We start from the raw sequence: 20,135 nt of genomic DNA, 5'->3' as shown, positions 1-20,135 counted from the left end.
GTAATATAAGACCGTAAAGTGTAGTTTGAACTGAAATTTACTAAAAAGAACTTAATAAACTGCTACTAAAAAGTATTTTTGGGATATAACGCGAATAAATTACATCGTAAAAGTAATAGAATGGATAAAGTGTAATCGTAGAGTACTTCAACACGCTGACTGCAATATTTTATGAATATCTACAGACCTATGAACACATCGATATTTATAGATATATAATTATTTGGTAACTGAATATTGAACACAATTTATAAACATACAATGTTTGTATAATTATAAGTAATGACAAAATTGTGATTAAGACATGATTATCATTACAGGTATCAAAATAGACTGTTACACACTCGGTAAAATATAGACATGTCTTAAAATTGGCAAAACGAGTTTTAGAATATCGACCTGAAAACAATAAAGATTGTGTTTGAGAAAAATTTCGACTTCAATTGTGATAAAAGCAGTTATTTTGATTTATAAATTAAACTATTAACTGATTTTGATAACGTTTCTGTGGGGCCAATCTGTAAGTATCTATAACTTTTCAGATAAAAAAAAATACAACTAAAATGAGATTTTCTTTATTATTGAAGTCATTAAAAAAAAGGAAGTCTTACTGCGTAGTTAGGAAAACTTAGACTTCGCGTTGCACGGCTATTTATAAAAAAAAAAAAACGGGGAATTATCTTTAATATTAATTATTTAAATGATTGATGTTAATTCCCGTCGCTTATAAACGTTATAATAAGTTAAAAAAAAACTTTTTTAAGCAGTACAATAAAGTCTATACTAATATTATAAAGAGGAAGAATTTGATTGTATGTTTGCTTGTAATGGATAAACTTGAAACAATACTTAAACGATTTGATAAATTCTTTCACCTTTAGAAAGCTACATTATCAGCGAGTAAAATAGACTATATGTTACTGGGAAAAATAACCCGTGCAAAGCAAGAGTGGGCCGCTAGTAATCCAATAAAGCTCTAAGCAAAATAGTTCCCAATTGTCGTTGCCTTTTAGGTCGACATTTAATTAAAACACATTTTGCCAATATTCAGTCAGGTTCTTAACTTACTAAGTTATATTATTACATTACATTAATCATTTCTAAATTATAGATATAAGTTCAATCTTGTTTGAGAAAAAATTATTGCAATTGTATAGACAACGTAGTTTTATACATTTTTTTTTATGAATGTAATGAGCTTATTCTCTTTCGGATTACCAATTACTACTCTATATTCATAATCTAAGGTCCCTATTAGCTAAGTTCTTAGTAAAAAGGCAAGAGAGGATTTTGAAATGATATTACTTGCTTACATCACACTGGATTTATTATAAGTACCACCATTAGAAAAATAGTTTCCGTATTCGTAAAAACGTGTTTAATACGGTCTCCTGTCTCTTTCTTTCGAGTAAAATTCTTAATTTGAAAGAAAGTGACAAAAAACGCTAATTGTAAAAATTTGGTCTATTGGAGGCTCTAAGTTTTTATGAATAAAGCTGTTAGTCCCTTGTCTATTATTGAAAAAAAAAAGTATATAACGCATCGTCTATACTTATATGTTTAAGTAGGTATTTGTTATTCGTTGGAGCAGAGTGGACAAGCCAGGGTGCCCATGGGGTCCCATGCTGGCAAAACTTTCGGCTCTTGGTTGAATACTTGTAGCACTTCATCAGGCACATATTTCTTGTCTACCGCCACCTGGTGACATAAATAATAATAATATCACTGGATGTACTACAGAGCGCCATCTAGTATCAAAGTAAGCAAACGGTTGCAATTTTTTTAAAATATTTGTAATGTGGGCTAGACAACTGATAGACATCCTACGAATAATATAGATGTAAAAGTGAATTTGTTTGTTATTTCTTGGCGTAATAATAGCTCAAAAAATCTTTTTTTTTTTTATACAATTTAGAATGGCAAACAAGCTGACGGCCCACCTGATAGAAAGTGGTAACCGTCGTCTATAGACATGAGCAGTACCATGGACTTAACAGAGTATACTGTTACCTGTTACCATTTCATTATCACCAATTAAAAAGAAAAAAAACGTCAGTTTGATATTGACCATAGACAAGTCATTACCTCGAAAACAAACTCCCTGAACCACGGCTCGGTGAGCAGGAGATATCCTTTATCGTACTCCTTGTCGCTGTAAGAGTTCTCCACGCGGAACTTCAGGGGATTTCCTTTTTCCTGAAATACCAAAATATTATTTTACATAACTTAAACTCGTAAATAGGCTAACGGCTCACCTAATGGAAAGTGGTATTTTTTTTATACAACTTAGAATGGCAAACAAGCTGACGGCCCACCTGATGGAAAGTGGTAACCGTTGCCTATAGATATGAGCAGTACCATGGACATAACAGAGTATACTGTTTCGCCCATGATACCTCCCATGCGTTGCCATTCCTGAGGACTCAGGTATTATTCCTCTGTACCCAGTAAATTCACGCCATATCCCACCCTTCAAACCGAAACACAGCCATGCAAACACAGCTGCTTCACGGTTGAAACACGAATGGGACAGAGGTACTCAAGCAATCGACTTTTGTACAAAGACTCTCTCTGGTCTTCTGGTTTAGATCTCAGCCTTCAAACCGAAACATAGTCATCCTGCATGACCGAACCGAAACATGTTCGATTAGAAAGCTGCTTCACAGAGGTACCCCAGCAGACGACAGTAGACAGCAGCAGACAGTGCAGTCATTGCTAACACCAGAGAGGAACTTTATATGAAAGTAATAGCAGACCAAGAAAGTCTTTGCAAAGCAACAATATTTGCTGCCTTTTTAATACGATCACTCGTCTTTCCCAATTGTGTAAATGTAACCTAAAATAAATTTATCCTTTATTCTCGCTAAATAACATTATTAATCCATCGTCTATCATTTATATCCATTATTTTTTTTTATACAACTTATAATGGCAAACAAGCTGACGGCCCACCTGATGGAAAGTGGTAACCGTCGTCTATAGACATGAGCAGCGCCATGGACATAACAGAGTATACTGTTTCGTTATAGAGTATACATTAACCTGCTTCCTACTGTAAATTAAAGTTTATTTTGGAGTAACGTAATGTTGGTGAGGCTTTAGGATTTATCTAAGATCTGTACATTATAAGACAAATAGAAAATAGGTCACTAACGTCAGTGCCGACCGCGGTGAACACCATCGCGTGCGTCATGCACGAGTCGCCGTACATGAGCCGGTCGGCCTTCTCCAGTCCGATCTGTACGTCCGTGTTGAACACCAATCGGTAGTCGTGACTGCATAGAATGAAAGAAGTAAAGATTATTTTATTTTATTTATTTATTTACACTTTATTGCATCATTTATAAAAATAGTAAATATCCAATATACATATATGCAAATATTGAAATTAATAACATAGAAAACTGCTACATTATCTGAGATGCTTTTTAGAGATTGCCCTTTTCTGCATTTTATCTTGGGTCCAATTATAGTATATTTTTGAGGAAAATACTAAGACCAAAATCAATCTTCAATCAAAAGATTGAGCAAGATTATTAGGAAAAGAGAACAAAATTCATTCAGTAATAAATTTATTAAAACAAAAATTTTTTTCGCTTAGATTTTTTATGACTATTACTTATTGTCAAGTGCCTTTTATTATATAAAAATAAGAATATATTATAGAAAAAAAAGCCATGCCAAACTGTAAATCGTTGTATAAACTGTATAATAGGAATTGACGACAAAAAATACTGTTTAATTTACTGTTAATTGGATCTATATACCGAACTGGACGGTAGGGAAAAAAATAAAATTATATGTAAAAATTTGACGTTCATAAGCGGCTAAAATGTCCTACATGAATAAATGATTTTTGAATTTTGAATTTTAAATAAATAGCATTGAGATAATATTAATTACAAAACAAAAATAATACACTCAGAAATCAGCATTATAAATTTCTGAAACAATTCCTGTATTGTACTGTATGTACGTATACTTACGCATCAAGATCTTCGAGGCCGCTTTTCCGTTCGAATCTCTTGGAGACTTCGCATCCGAACCACACGGCTTCTCCGCCTTGAATACTGTCTTTAACTGCCCTGGAATAATACATTACATTTTTAATAACAGGCAACGAAGATACATATGTATTATGTTTTAAGCTAAGTTCTCAATTTGAACGAAAGTGACAGAACACTAATTGTTAAATAAGTGAAAGTTTTAGTTAAGTTTTATTAATAAGGTGGTAAACGTTTATTTGTTACTTCTATTTTTTTTTAATGGGTGATAATGGAATGGTAAACCCATCCGCGCTATTGGTATACACACGGGGCACCAGTGAAGGATGATAGGTGTGGATGAAGTAGGTCAGTTAGCTCATCGTGACAAATTCAACAAGAATTGTGCACGATGGTTTCCAGGGGGAACCACGTGGAGGTCGACCTATTAGGGCATATTGCTGGCAATGGGGCTATCAAATTCCATTGCCAACAATCCCTTCCCCCCTGTTACTTCTATTTGATGCCTTAATAGCTGAACTAATGTTATAAAATATGACATATATGAATTATTTGTCATGAAGATATATGTAGGCCACTTGTTATCCTGGTCATTCCCTGTATAGATATCAGTCACGCGGATAAAGTCGATGGTAACAACCAGTAATATGATAAATGTGAGTTTGTTTGTTATCTTTTATCACCTTAATTGCTTAATCAATCATTAGAAAATAAATTAAATATAGAAGGACATAGACTTTTACTTTCAGACAAAGTAGCAGGCATAGCTAGTAAATATTTATTTAAATACAATGACAAACAAGCTGATGGCCAACCTAAAGGAAAATTATAATTGTCGCCTATAGACATGACTAGTACCACAGATTGTGTGTTGCCATTTTGAGGACAATGATGTTATGCTTCTTTATCCTGTAATAATTGAATAAAGCAGTAAATGTGTGACTAACTTCATGAGTGTTTCTATGGGCTGGTTATTGTACGCAGTCTGCCGCCCCCCGACTACGTTGCCCAGACATTGCAACGTGTACAGTTGACCGAACGGGTTCGATTGGCGCGGATCGCTGACTAGGCACACCTGTGTATGATAATAACACATTATTCTTGGTCGAGTAATATTAGAAAATGGAATCAAACAGAAATTTTGTTAATTGTTAATTTTAAACTTTGGCGTAAACAACGCCAAAGTTTAAAATTATACATATTATACATATTATTATATATACATATTTTAAATACACTATTATATAAAAATATATATGTAGGGAAATTTTATAGTAGATTGACATCTATAGCTTAAGGCACAGATAATATAATACTATGCTTTAGGTATCTTACAAGACAACTATTAATTACATAGTGTAAATTTCAAATTTAACATACAAAAATGGTTGCATAGATTTCATACTAACGTTTTTTTGTTTGAAGTGACACAGGTGTCTGTATCACCCTTTGTCAATTACATATTTTTTCATTTCTTATTTTAAAGATGAATATAATCTATATATAGAATTATAGAAATATTAAAAAAAATCTTAGGAGCTTTTACCTTGTTTAGGAATATTAATCCTATTGTACCTTGGACCGATTGTTTCTATATAACTTACAATGGTAAACAGGCTGACGGCCCATCTTATGGAAAGTGGTAACTATCGTCTATGGACATGAAAAGCACCGCGAACATAAAAAATGCACTGTGATCATCATGGAATTCCTCGTGCATTGCCATTCATGAGGATTATTTATTTATGTACTCAAAGGAAGATTAACAGACAAATATCACTTTATAGGTAAATATATATTCCTAATCTATTTAGAAATTGTTAAATACGTTACACTTATTAATTATGGTGTCATACCTTAATAGGTGGAGGGGGGGGGGGGGAGGAAGGGATTGTTAGTAATAGGTCCTAATTGACTCATTGCTAGCAATACACCTTATCAGGTCGACCTCCATGCGGTTCCCCATGGAAACCGTTGTGGTTAATTCTAGTGGAATTTATCACGATGGGCTAACTGACCTGCCTTTTCATCCTCACCCGTCATACCTCACTGGTGCCCCGCCAGCGTATCCTAATAGCGCAGGTGGGGTTACCATTCCATTTATTCATTAAAAAAATAGGTGGAGTAGTGTACCTGGTGTGAATTTACAGGGTACAGAAGAATAACACCTGAGTCATCAAGAATGGCAACGCATGGGGGGTATCATGGGCGAAACAGTATGTATGTGTACTGTTATGTCCATGGTACTGCTCATGTTTATAGGTGAGGGTTACTACTTTTCATCAGATGGGCCGTCAGCTTTTTTGCCATTCTAAGTCGCATAAAAAAATAAAAAAAAAAACAAACCTTGTCATCGACGTTGAACAACGGCCGCACGTGTTTATTGTAGAACTCGAGCGGCGTGAGAGGGCCCAAGTTATTGTATGCTTTCTCCTTGTTGTAGAACTCAAATGTGAACTTCTCTGGCGGCGTACCTGTTATTTATTTATAGCAAAAAAAAAAAAAAACAAAAATATACAATGACAATTAGAAAATTCAAGAAGTGAAGTATAGTATGTTTCTCTTCTCATTTAATAGTTTCCTCTTGTTGGTGTAATTAATTCATGCATCTTCTATCAGAGGGAGACTTTGTACAAAAGTCGAATGCTTGGGTACCTCTATATATATATGCGTGTAAGTATATGTATATATGTATATATGTATATATATATATATATGCAAATACTCATTGCAATGCAATGCCACTCTATATATATATATCTATATATATATATAAAATAATGTGTACTTACATACATATACATAGGTACACATAATTTTGTAATTAATTATTATATTTTTGTGTACATATTACTAATCTTTGTAATATAAGATAATAAAGACAATAAAGAGTTTTCATTCCTTCATATATAGGTTCAATTTACCTAAACATGTGGCCACGATGTTGTAGATGACCGCGATCTGTTTGCTTATCGTGTTCTGGATCTCGTCGTTGGACGCGTTCGCTTCCACCTTGTCGCGCAACTCTTTGGCGTATTCACGGAGCTACAAATAAATTAGAGTTTCATTACTGAATAATAACTATCGTGAGTTATACTGTATTGTAATTATTTATGCCGGAGTTGAAGCTGCAGTAAAGGGGACCCTTTCATCCAACTTACCACTACTACACAACTACCCCTGAGTCTCTAGAATTATGCCTCGCTAAAAAGTGAGGCGTGGGCTTCTTGTGAGTTGTTGGACTTCTCTTCTTGCTTCAGAAACAAAAGATTTTTTTTTATATTAATAGAAACATAATGTCCGTGTGGTCCCGGCATAGAATAGGCCATCCCTTCCTTTCCCGTGGATGTCATAAGAGGCGACTAAGGGAGGGCGAGGGATGAGCAGCAGTGTGCCTCTTAAAACATATCCATCGCTTAATTGTGATTGCCAATTCGCCTGCCAAGCGTGGCAACTGGCAAAACCACCCTCCCCGCCTTATGTTCAGCAGTAGACAGAAGGGCTGATGTCGACATTAGTCGCGTTTAAGATTTGGGAATGACTAGTTTTGAACTTAATAGGAGCCCTTATTCATGAGCACGGTTCACGGTTCACGGTGATACAACCGTGAACCGTGCTCATGAAATTTTACTCGTGACAAAGTATTATATTTTACTCGCGTCACAGCCGCTCACGATTAAAGGTCCCGAATGATCTCGAAACTAATCGTGCTTTCTCGATCTGATTACACATAAATAAACTAGTAGTTATTACATTAAAATATATTGAATCGATTTTCATAAAATTTCAGATAAAAAAATTCCTAAATCGGTTTGTAAATGTAGGAGTTAATTGAGGTAACAAACAAAAGAAAAAATACAACCCATTTTTTTGAGAACCTACTCCTCTGAAGTCGGTTAAAATACATTTCAATATAGACAAAATTAGTATGAAACCAACACGGTTCCACAAAACAATTGTTTGTTCGTTTATAATGGATAACCCGAAAAACTACTCAACCGTTTTTTTTAATTATTTACCCATAGAAAGATACATTAATAACAAGTAAAATGGGTAAAGAATACATATATTATTTACGAAAATCTATCTATCTACCCGTGTGAAGCCGGGTCGAATCGTTAGTCTATAGATATAACCTTGGTTTTGATGAGCGCGTTCATGTGTAGACTCTTCCTCGAGCTGAACGACTCCGGGAAACACTTCTTCGGTATCACACCGTACTTGTTCACGAGGTTCACGATCATGTCCCATTGTCCCCCGTCGTTTATGGGGTCCTAGTAGTTAAACATAATATGTATAAAAAGATTTATTCATTGAACAAAAACAAATGCAATTTCTAAAAATATAATAAAAAAAAAATTAAAAATATATTATTATATAAAAAAATATTTGCCTGAATATGGCTCGTTTAGAGCTGCGACACATATCGCAAAATATGCGTGGACGGAATAACAGTCGGCCAAAGTATTACCAGTGTTGGCCAAAGTAATTGGATCGTTGGGGTCCAAGAGCATATGCCTCGGGCGATGACGTCGGGAGGTAACATTCTCCCAGAGGGATGACCGTTTTTACGATAAATTCTTCATTTTTGGTCGTTCGAAGTTTGTATTTATACCCTTTTAGTAAGGGTGAAGGGAGAGTGGCATTGCATTGCAATGAGTATTTGCATATATATATATATATATATATATATATATATATATATATATATATATATATATATATATATATATTATACTACAGATTGTCACGTCATCGGACTACATACCTTAATCACTTTATATATATTTTTTATATTATAACATAGAGAGAATATAAGTAAATAGTTACGATGGAAATGTATATTGTGTAAGCAAACAAACACAACCGCAATATACTGATAACGTTATCAATTACAGAATATAGTTTGCGGTCGTTACATTGCATAGAATGTATCTGTGGGAGAATGTTAAATGAAATAGATAATTTATCTATTACCTATTTTTTTTTTTGGGAATTTTACAGGGAGGTCAAAGATATGGCTTGTGATAGAGCTGGTTGGAAGAAAATACAATAAAGTGTAAATCCATCAACGGTCAAGTGTTTTAGCCTTTTCCTTGTAATATGTATTTTTTTTATTTACTAGGAATTTTTACTATAATGTCAGGTGGATTTATTGCTTTATTTTTTCTCTTGCACAATCATACCGATCGCCTGGATCTCAACCTTAAACACTTTGGTTTATGAGAAACCAAGCAATGACCATCTTGGGGTACAGCTTAAAACATCCAGACTATAGCCAATTCAGAAAACTACCTTTTCTAAATTGACCCGAAAGGAAATCGAATCCGTGGCCTTACTATACAAAAGCAGTGTGCCTAACCGCTGCCCCACGAAACTCGTTTTGCTTATATACGAAATCATAACAATGGCGAAGTCACGGGTAAAAATTAGAAATAAAATCACCTTGAGTAGAAAGTTGACTAATCTCCCTTCCAGCTTCTCGCCCTGTCTCGCCGTGCTTACAATGTTGTTGAGCCAATAGTGGGAGCGTTCTATCTTGTCCCAGAAGAAGAGATAGCTGAAAACAAGAGTTACTGAATTTTTGTCATCTATATTAATATAATATCTAATATATAAAATTCTCGTGTCGCGGTGTTTGTTACCAAACTCATCCGAAACGGCTTTACCGATTTTTATGAAATTTTGTGTGCATATTGGATAGGTCTGAGAATCGGCCAACATCTATTTTTCATACCCTTCAATGATAAGGGTGACCACCCCAAAAATTTTTTTTTTATTTTTTTAACAAATTTTTCCATTTTTATTTTATTATGATTTAGCATTGAAAAATACACACAACTTTAAATTTTCATCGTTTTACGATCAACCCCTGTCTTTTAATCACGATTTTTATATTTCGCAATAAGTGGTAAAACAACGTTTACGGGGTCAGCTAGTCTTATATATAAAATTCTCATGTCACGGTGTTTGTTACCAAACTCCTCCGAAACGACTTTATCGATTTTTATGAAATTTTGTGTGCATATGGGATAGGTCTGAGAATCGGCCAACATCTATTTTTCATACCCCTCAATGATAAGGGTGACTCTCCCCAAAAAAAACTTTTTTTATTTTTTGACATATTTTTCCATTTTTATTTTACTATGATTTAGCATTGAAAAATACATACAACTTCAAATTTTCACGAATTTACAATCAACTCCTGTTTTTTAATCGCGATTTTATATTCCGCAATAGGGTTGCAAGATGGTGATCGAATATAATAATTGTAGTACGATAAATTTTCATGTATAGTTCTAGAAATAATGTATATGGTAAAACAACGTTTGCCGAGTCAGCTAGTTATAATATATAAATATTAATATTATAAAGGGAAAGATTTGATTTTTTGTATGTTTTTTTTTTTTTTTTTTTTTTTTTTTTTTTTATTCAAATAAACTTACATTGAAGCACTTTTGAAAAGTCATTACATTTTTTTTAATTTACCGCTCGTTCGGAAAGCTGTCTCATCACAAGAAGAACGAGCAAGAAACTTGCGTGATGCTCTTTTAAATAATTTTATTATTATTTTACATTTTTAAGTTTAATTGTGTGAATACAAACCACCAATTAGCACTAATTCAATTAAATACTCAAAAAGAAAAAAAAATTGAATACATAACCAACTGGTTAAACAATTAATAAGAGGAAATCAGTCATAGTGATTAGAGCAGACCAGTCCCTACAAGCAGCACCCGTTCACGAGTATGACGGATGAGCCAGCCATCACTGCGCTCGACCATATTTTAGGGAGCCCAATGACCCGGCCCACCACGCCGCCACAAGTCTGGACATTTTAGTGAGCATGACTACTCAAAACACTAGACCACGTCAAAGCTACTCACAATTGCCATCTGATAGTTATAGTATTCACATTTTACATAAGAATGCATGCGGCAATTAATACAAAAAACCGCTACGCTTTCATATTTCTAAAATTAATCAATTAAATCAAGAAAGCAATGAGAAAATAAAATTATAACGTTGTATGCTAATAAACTAATTATTTACTTGATATGTTGTCATCTATGAATTCGTCTATCCTGTAATAGGCTTTCTTACATAAAAATTGTTTAATATAAGATTTGAATTGCCTCTCTGTCAGATTTAATGCAGATTCCGGCAGTTTATTATAAAATCTTATGCAATTACCATAGAATGAATTACTGATTTTGTGCAGACGGCATTTAGGTAAAATAAGCTTATTTATATTGCGTAAGTTTCTACTTGTACAGTCTTTGAGTTTTTAAAACTCGCTAAGTTCTTCCGTGTATACATAATATTTTCATAAATGTATTGTGAAGTAACTGTGAGGATATTTGAGTCTTTAAAGCACTGACGTAATGACTCTCTCGAACCCATACCATAAATAGAACGTATGGCTCTCTTTTGTAAAACAAATATAGTATTTATATCGGCTGCTTTACCCCACAGCAGTATGCCATAAGACATTATGCTATGGAAATAACTAAAATATACAAGTTTAGCCGTCGCCACGTCTGTTAATTGCCTAATTCTTCTAATTGCATATGCAGCAGAACTGAGTCTACTGGCCAATTTTGAAATATGGGGCCCCCATTGTAATTTCGAGTCCACTGTTATACCTAAAAAAACTGTATCATTAACAAAATTTACTATTTCGTCATTAAGCAATAACTGTGTATTTATTAGTCTTACATTAGGAAGTGTAAATTTTATACACTTTGTTTTGCTGGAATTTAATAATAGGTTATTACATGTAAACCAATTTAATATTGCAGACATAGCACAATTTACATCGTCTAATTGATTACTTTGACGTCCAATTTTAAACACTAAAGAAGTATCATCCGCAAACAGCACTATATCTGCAATTTTCTCTACCATAAAGGGAAGGTCATTTATGTAGATTAAAAAGAGAAAGGGGCCTAAGATTGACCCTTGTGGAACGCCCATCTTAATATTAGCTCCCTTAGATTTTACACCGTCAATATCTACAGTTTGAACCCTATCCTCTAAATAAGTTCTCATTAATTTTAGATCATTATCTCTTATACCATAATGTTCGAGCTTGTACAAAAGCGTTTTATGATCCACACAATCAAATGCCTTTGATAGGTCACAAAAAACTCCGAGTGCATCCTGTGACCTCTCCCAAGATTCGAAAATATGTGTCATTAGCGCAACACCTGCGTCAGTGGTAGACTTGCCGGCGGTGAAACCATATTGCTGACTGTGAAGCAGTCCGTTAACCCTGAAGTGATGTAACATTTGATTTAACATTATCTTTTCAAACACCTTACTTAGAACTGGCAAAATAGATATAGGTCTATAGTTCCCTGGCTCAAATTTATCTCCTGATTTAAATAGTGGGATTAATTTGCTAAATTTCATTAAATGTGGAAAAACGCCATTATCAATACATTTATTAAAAATAGTGGCTAGATATGGAGCAACAATATCTATGAAAGAACTAACTACTTTTACAGACATGCCCCAAAGGTCTTCCGTATTTTTTAAATTTAGCTGTTTGAATATTTTTATGATATGAAAGGGGCTAACATGTGAAAATTTAAATCTTAAAGAACAACAACCGATATTAGTCTCTAGTAATTTTTTTGCTCGAGATTGAGATGAGTCCAGAGAAGATGTAATATCAATCGGAATATTAGCAAAAAAATCTTCAAAAATATTAACTACATCTTTTGTTGTTGTTATTAATTTATTATCATAATTTAATGTAAATTGATTACAGGCTATTTTAGATCTTCCAGTTTCTTTATTTATAATGCTCCAGATGGTTTTAATTTTGTCAGAAGACTGCTTAATTTGTTTATTAAAATAATTAGACTTAGCCATAATACAAACTTTTTTAAAAATTTTAGAATAATTTTTTACATAAGTGGTGAATTTGTCATCAAATCGATATTTTTTTTGATCGTATAAATCAAACAAAATATTTCTACTTTTAAGTATTCCTACTGTTGCCCATTCCGTGAATTTAGATTTAACATGAACTTCTTTTTTCTTGAAAAATTGTTCATATTCTCCGGATAAAATATTAATTAGCTTGGTGTAAAGATAATCAGGATTATTACTAGATTGTAACAGCAAATCCAATTTATTTTTAATCGCGCTTTTGTATTTATTAATATTGTAAACGTTTATTTGTCTTTTTGATTTTTTATTATTGTTGACTTTATTGATTTGACTGCTAAACTTAACAACTTGACCACAGTGATCTGAAGGAAGTTTATTTATTATGAATTTTTCTGTATACTCGCAGTTATAAAAAACATTGTCAAGACAAGTAGCAGACGTGGCAGTTACACGAGTGGGTTCATGAAAGACATGACATAAATCAAATGACTGAAATAAACTAATAATTTTTGTACATGTGGGTGTGTTACAAAGAATATCAACGTTAAAATCTCCACATACAATAATTTTTTTAATACTATTAAATACTTTTTTTAAAATATCCTCCATCACCCCTTCAAAAACATTGTAATCACTATTAGGAGGCCTGTACACACATATAAGGATATAATTTTCTAGTTCTATACAAGATAATTCTATACAACACTCAATAGAAAGTCTAACAATGTCAGCACGTTCCTTTACTTTAATATTATTTCTTGCAATTATCATAGACCCGCCTCTGTTAACTGACCTTCTATTGAAGCAGCTGACAACGTTATAATTATTTAAATTGAACATCATATTGCTTTCTTTAAGCCAATGTTCTGTGAAACAGACAATATCAATATTATACTTTTCTAAAAATAATTGTATAATTAACTCGCTGCCGGGAAAACTTTGTATGTTCTGATGAACAATTATTAATTCTGATTGCTTTCCCTTTGTCTTTGTGAGCAGTTTAAATCTGCAGTCATAGTACTTATGTCACAAATATTAATAGAATTATCTGTTATGTCAGCATTTTTATGTTTAAGTTTACCATGTAAACTGTTCATGTAGTCAATATTATAAGCCACTAAAGTGGCTATTTTATTTTTAGATGATTTAGAAAGATACATTGTATCTTTTGTCAAATAAAAATCACTAATAAAACTATTAGTATCAAAAAATGTCAAAATGTCACTATGACGACATGTCAATGTATGTAATAAGTTATTCAGGTAATGTACCTTACTGTTAATTTTTTTATGAAGATGTCTATTTGTGTAAGGAAAAGCGCACAATACAATCTTATACACATTTAATTGTAATAAATATTCAATTCCTTTAATTACATCCTGCCTATTTAATTGAATACTATTACCAAAAAATAACACAATTGTGGTCATATTGTTCATTTTCGTAGACTTAATTTTATTTATTATTTGTGTAAATGATGCTTCTGGCATGCAGTAGTTTAATAAATCACCCTTAAGATGATACTTCAATATAGACCCAAAGTTACAGCCTATTCTGTCAGAGAACACCATTGTGCTACTCTTAGGGTTACAGTCACTGGCACAAACACCCTGAACTTCATTTTCCAGCACAGTTACAACTGAATTATTATTTGATATATTTGTGTGATTACATGTACAATGCTTAGTCAACGACTCAAAACGGTCAGCATTGTATTTACTGACATCAATCAGATCATCCATTGCTAAAATATGCTCCTGGATTTGTTTCTGAGAGATAATATACTTTGTATTTAAATCATGAAGCGAAGATTCTAAACTATTGATTTTTGAAGTTAGGTAGTCTGTATCAATGTCATATAACTTTTGGCTTTCCACTAACTTATTATTACACTTATTAATGTAATCATGCAATTTTAAATTATTCAAAGTGGTTTTTTTCAATAATTGTCCCTTTTTGCAACGCTTATTTAATATATTCCGATTCTTAATTATAAACTTTTTTAGTTTTAAATATTTTTTAAATTTATTATTACTCAACATACAAATATTACTGTTATAGTTGCCTAATTTAGGTGATGTATCACTAGTAAGGTCAATTACAACAGGATGGGTGCATGGAACTGTAGTAGAAGGAGGCACACAGTCAACACTAATAAGTTCCTCATATAAATTACTAATCTCATTACTTTGTCGAGATTCCAATCTTGTGTCTAGATCATTGATTTTAGAATATGCCTGCTTTAACTCAAGTTCCAATTCAGTGATACGCCTCAAGGCTTGCTCATGAGTGTCACTACATTGATGAAAGCTACTTATTAGTTCTTGAAGCTGATCCCGCTGCTCAATAACTTCCTGATGGCTATTATGAAGTTCTGACAATTCTGATTTTAATTGGGTATTTTTATTTATAATTTTTAAAATTTCATCTTCACTCTCTTCTCTCTCCCTGATCAACTTGTCACTGAGATCTTTGGATGCCTGAAGTTCTTGTAGGGCCACTTTAAGCTTCATCTCTGTCTGCCGTGCAGTTGTGGAACGGGTAGATAGTGACATTATTGAATATATGAATAGTTACTAGGGAGAGTGAAGTGAGTTATTTCTAAAAAAAGTATCACAACGAGAACAGCAACTGAACCTTACTTATTTTATGTGTTAAAATTTTGAATAATTTTTGTTAGGTATATTTATACGATCTATATTTTACAAGATTAAGTAATTTTGTGGATAAACTCCATACAGGAACCTAATATCCAGATATCGAGGGGAACGGATTGTTAATAATGGGAAGGTTAGTTCCCATTGCTATGAATATACCGTATCAGGTCAACCTCCACGCAGTTTTCCGTGGAAACTATATGACTAATTTTTCTTTAAATTCGTTACGATAGGCTAACTGTCCTGCTTTTTCATTCTCACCAATCATTCCTCACTGGTGCCTCGCCAGTGTATACTATTAGCGGGCGGAGATACTATTCCATTGTCACCCATTAAAATATAGATAGATATGGGATCGGTGACCATATTACCTATGCCTATCCGCCCTGAGGTGGGAAAAAATAGTATTTAACTTTTATTTTTAAACTATTTAGAATGGCAAACAAGCTGACGGCTCACTTGATGGAAAGTGGTAACCGTCGCCTATAGACATGAGCAGTACCATGGACATAACAGAGTATACTGTTTCGCCCATGATACCCCCATGCGTTGCCATTCCTGAGGAATCAGGTGCTGTTCCTCTATACCCTGTAAATTCACGTCATATCCCACCCTTCAAACCGAAACACAGCCATGCAAACACAACTGCTTCACGGTTAAAACACGAATGGGACAGAAGTACCCAAGCAATCGACTTTTGTACAAAGTACAAATAATATATCTATACAAACATTCTCATAATGAAGAACGATAATACAATCGTGCTGATAACAAAGTAAACACTTATGAACGTTTATTGGCGCAGTAAAAACTATTTATTTGTTTTGTTAACGACCGTTTGACATTCGCAGCAACATTGTCTCACCTTTGTGAAAATTCAAACTCTTCAATGCCGTACTTCTTCATGAACGGTAGACGCATAACATTAAGCGCGGCGAAGAGCCAGCACCGACCTGAGTTTTCTTGGTTTGTTACCGGCTTGCCTTCAGACTCCACCTGTTAATTTATATATTTTATTTTGATAGGGTCTTATACAGATAATGATTCATTCTCACATGCTAGGACTTAAATTAATTTACCAGAAATTAAATAATGAATTTATTTATTCATTAGTACAAATATGTGTACATGGCGGACTTAATGCTAAAAGAAGGGGGGAAAGGGATTGTTAGTAATGGAGACTGAGAATCCTATTGCTAGCAATATATCCAACCAGGCCGACCTCCTCGCGGTTCTCCCTGGAAACTATCTGTTGTAATGTGTTTCCGAACATAATGTTTTACTCTGTTCTGTGTTAACTAATCTATGATGAGAATAAAAATGTCGAGTAAGAATTTAAAAGCATTATTATTAAAACTATTAGTCCTATATTAATAAAGCATCTATCTACATACAACACTATCATGGTTAATTCCTGATGAATTTATCATGATGGGCTATCTGGCCTGTTTTCATTGGTGCTCCGCCAGCGTATACCGTTAGCGTAGGCGGGGTTACCATACCATTTTCACCCATAAAAAAAATGCTAAAAGAATTCTCTCCCAGTCAACCATAGGGAAGTGTCACTATAACGAATACTCGAATGCGATACTAGTAATTATTGATATACATACATACTAAAATTACATATATAAACGAATAAATATATATAAATAACAAATATACTTACACATATATAACATACATTATATTATACACGAAATTGAGAATAATATAAAGTACTGCTCGGATAAAGTAAAAAGTGAGTGTGAATGTTTTTTTTTAAAGACGGTTTATTCGGTAGTCTCTTAATGGCATCAGGAAGCGCATTCCAGAGTCGTGAAGAATGTAGGAGATTAACCATGATAGTTTCTAGATGGAATCGAGGGGAGGTCGGCCTCATAGGGTATGTCAATCGTAATGGAACCCTTCGACCCCATTACTATATACAATCCCCTGTCCTCTAGTTTGATAGGTTCCTGACTATTACATTTGTATTACTGGTAAAATGATATCTGAGAATTCTATGATACAGTATTTTATAGTATATAAGTTAAGTATTTTCCAAGAGACTACAGCATGGGGTTCTTCAAAAGGGGGATAAAGAGGTTTCTTCAGGGTCGGCAACACACGCGTAATACCTCTGGTATTGCGGGTGTTCATAGGCTACGGTAACCACTTACCATCCGGTGGGCCGTATGCTTGTTTGCCACCTCAGTGGTATAAAAAACTTGAACATAATGCTACGTAGTATATGTATAATATCTCATTTCAGTGATATACTTGATTGAAATAAAAAAAAATAAAAATTGTATTGTTATACAATTTATTATTGCAACAAACATATCTCCAGCAATCCATTACTCTTTAGACTCTATAAAATTTATATTTTATTTTTTTTTTAATAAAAAAAGTTACCTTAATATTATAGTAGTGGAGGGAGCTGTCCACTCTCTTCCTGTTGATTGCCACTTCGAATGGGTCGAACCGTGTGCACACATTTTGTGCCAACTCATTCTTGGGATCAGCATAGAAATCACTCCGTAGCTTGTTCAGAGTTTCTAAACTCAAAGGCTCTACAAATAGAATTAAAAAAAAAAAAACAAGATAAATATATTCTGAACACATATTCACTTAATTTTTTTTTTATGTAACATAAAATGGCATACAAGTCGATGACCCATTTAATAAAAAGTACTAACTGTCGCCTATACACATGAGCAGCACCATAAATATAACAGAATACTCTGTAATGTTCATGGTACATTTTCATGTTAGATCCTTACAGGGTAGACTATGCAGAGACAAACCATTGCCAAAGGTTTTAATCTTAAGAGATATTTTTTGTGTCATCCACTTGTATCCATAATCAGTCTGCTCTTCTGGCCATGGGTATTTTTCACGAGAGTAGTAGTAGTAGAGAGCAGTAGATATTAGTACTATTACTGAAGTAATAGTACTAACATCTACTGCAGTACTACTAGTAAGTAATAGTACACAGCAGCAATTTGGCAAATTATTTTGTTAAAGTATGTATTGATAATTAATAGATCAAAATGACCTTTATTAATAAATATATACCAATGAGAGGTATTATGGGTATAATGTTATGTTCATGTCCATAGGAGATAGGTACCACTTTTGTGAGTCGTCAGCTTGCCTGTCTTTCTAAGTATCATAATAATTAAAGGAAAATATTAAAAAAAAAAGCTTGAATTATTTATCTAGTATGTATTCTATTGATATTGTTTTTTCTTCACCTTTCTCACCTGAAAACTAAGTTTTTCTTTAGATTAATCAGATATTACACAGACAATGAATTGTTCCTTTAAACACCACAATTATTTGTTGGTGTAAAGAAGTGGTTACACATATTCCTACTTCACCAGTACATTTCATACATACTTATACTTGCATAATTTCTATTTAATTTTAAAAATAATTAGCAATAAATTACAAAAAAGAGACTATATTAAATACCAACCGGCCATAAAGATCTTAGATTGATCTCCATTACTAAAATCCAGCTTTAATATATTTGAATGTATTTATTGAAAAAAAAAATTAAGTATCGATTTTTGCTTTAAAAATAAAACTCACTTTTGTGACAAGCCACCATAAATGAACAATATCTTATAAGATTAAATAATATAACTTTATTAATAGTATAATTATTTATTTTATTCATTTCATAGTGGATATCAAGGATTTAAATTTCTATAAGAAATACTGAAAATTTACAAATATTGAAAATAGGTAATGTGGCATTGGAAGTGGTTTGTTTTTTAATTTTTCGAAACAGTAAGCAACCAGTAACCGTTGTAGTAAAAAAAAAATCAATACCAAGTCACTGACCTTATTAGTCTTAAAATTTTAAAATGGACTTGTATTGTTTTGAGTGACTAAGCACATTTCATTATTTTCTAGACTTCTATTATTTGTCCTTGTCCCAATACATTTTAGCAGTTTATTTTCAATTCTTTTATTAAATAAAAGTACAAACTCTTTTTAGAAATAAGGTTATATTTCAATTACAATTAAAACAAGTAGAACTAAATATTCTTACTTGATGACATGGCTGCAGAAGGTATTTCCAACAAATAAAGCGTCCGACTCGATTTAAACACTACTGAATATATTAATTTTATGAACATTTATTGTGAATTTATAAATAAAAATGACAGCTGCTGCTGTCGGCGTTGAAGGAGGCAAGGATATATGTTTGTCCCTTTTCGACTCATTCATAGTTTTAATTACAATAGACAAAGTTCAACTCCGGTCATTGCCTTTTAAAAGGACCAGCTGATTGATATATATGTTGAATATATTACGTGTAATTAATAAAAGTAACTTATTTTGTAATTTATAATTATTACGGTAACAAACTAATGAAAAAATATAACTATTTGTTTATAATATGAAAATAATATGGTTTCGAAACAAAATATTGTTAAGGCATTATTGCGTATTGGTAACACTGGACAATTGGCGCCAATTTCAAAGTAGAAATCGGAAGATTTATTTTTCATTTAAAAATCTAAGTTAATAATTAGATGTGTGTGTGATATTTTATTTTAAAATACGATAATATTTA

The 20,135-nt window shown here is 32.8% G+C and overlaps 1 protein-coding gene across 1 annotated transcript; it reads right to left on the bottom strand.

Annotated features, from left to right (window-relative positions):
• Nucleotides 1-247: 247 nt before the first annotated feature.
• On the bottom strand, nt 248-19,767 carry LOC113515110 (bleomycin hydrolase). Its single transcript, XM_052896108.1, has 12 exons — nt 19,608-19,767; nt 17,960-18,117; nt 16,428-16,558; nt 9,450-9,564; nt 8,141-8,278; nt 6,929-7,049; nt 6,351-6,478; nt 4,952-5,079; nt 3,987-4,085; nt 3,155-3,275; nt 2,086-2,196; nt 248-1,698 (listed from the first exon to the last, which is right to left on the bottom strand). Exons 1-12 carry the CDS (start codon nt 19,693-19,695, stop codon nt 1,576-1,578), a joined length of 1,461 nt encoding a protein of 486 aa, XP_052752068.1. The 5' UTR covers nt 19,696-19,767; the 3' UTR covers nt 248-1,575.
• Between the last annotated feature and the right edge of the window lie 368 nt (nt 19,768-20,135).

The sequence above is a fragment of the Galleria mellonella genome, unplaced genomic scaffold, assembly GCF_026898425.1.
Source record: "Galleria mellonella isolate WM207_F2 unplaced genomic scaffold, CSIRO_AGI_GalMel_v1 utg312, whole genome shotgun sequence".
NCBI classification, from domain to species: domain Eukaryota; kingdom Metazoa; phylum Arthropoda; class Insecta; order Lepidoptera; family Pyralidae; genus Galleria; species Galleria mellonella.
Note: the sequence above shows the minus strand (reverse complement) of the source record. Positions and strands in the feature narration are given on the sequence as shown.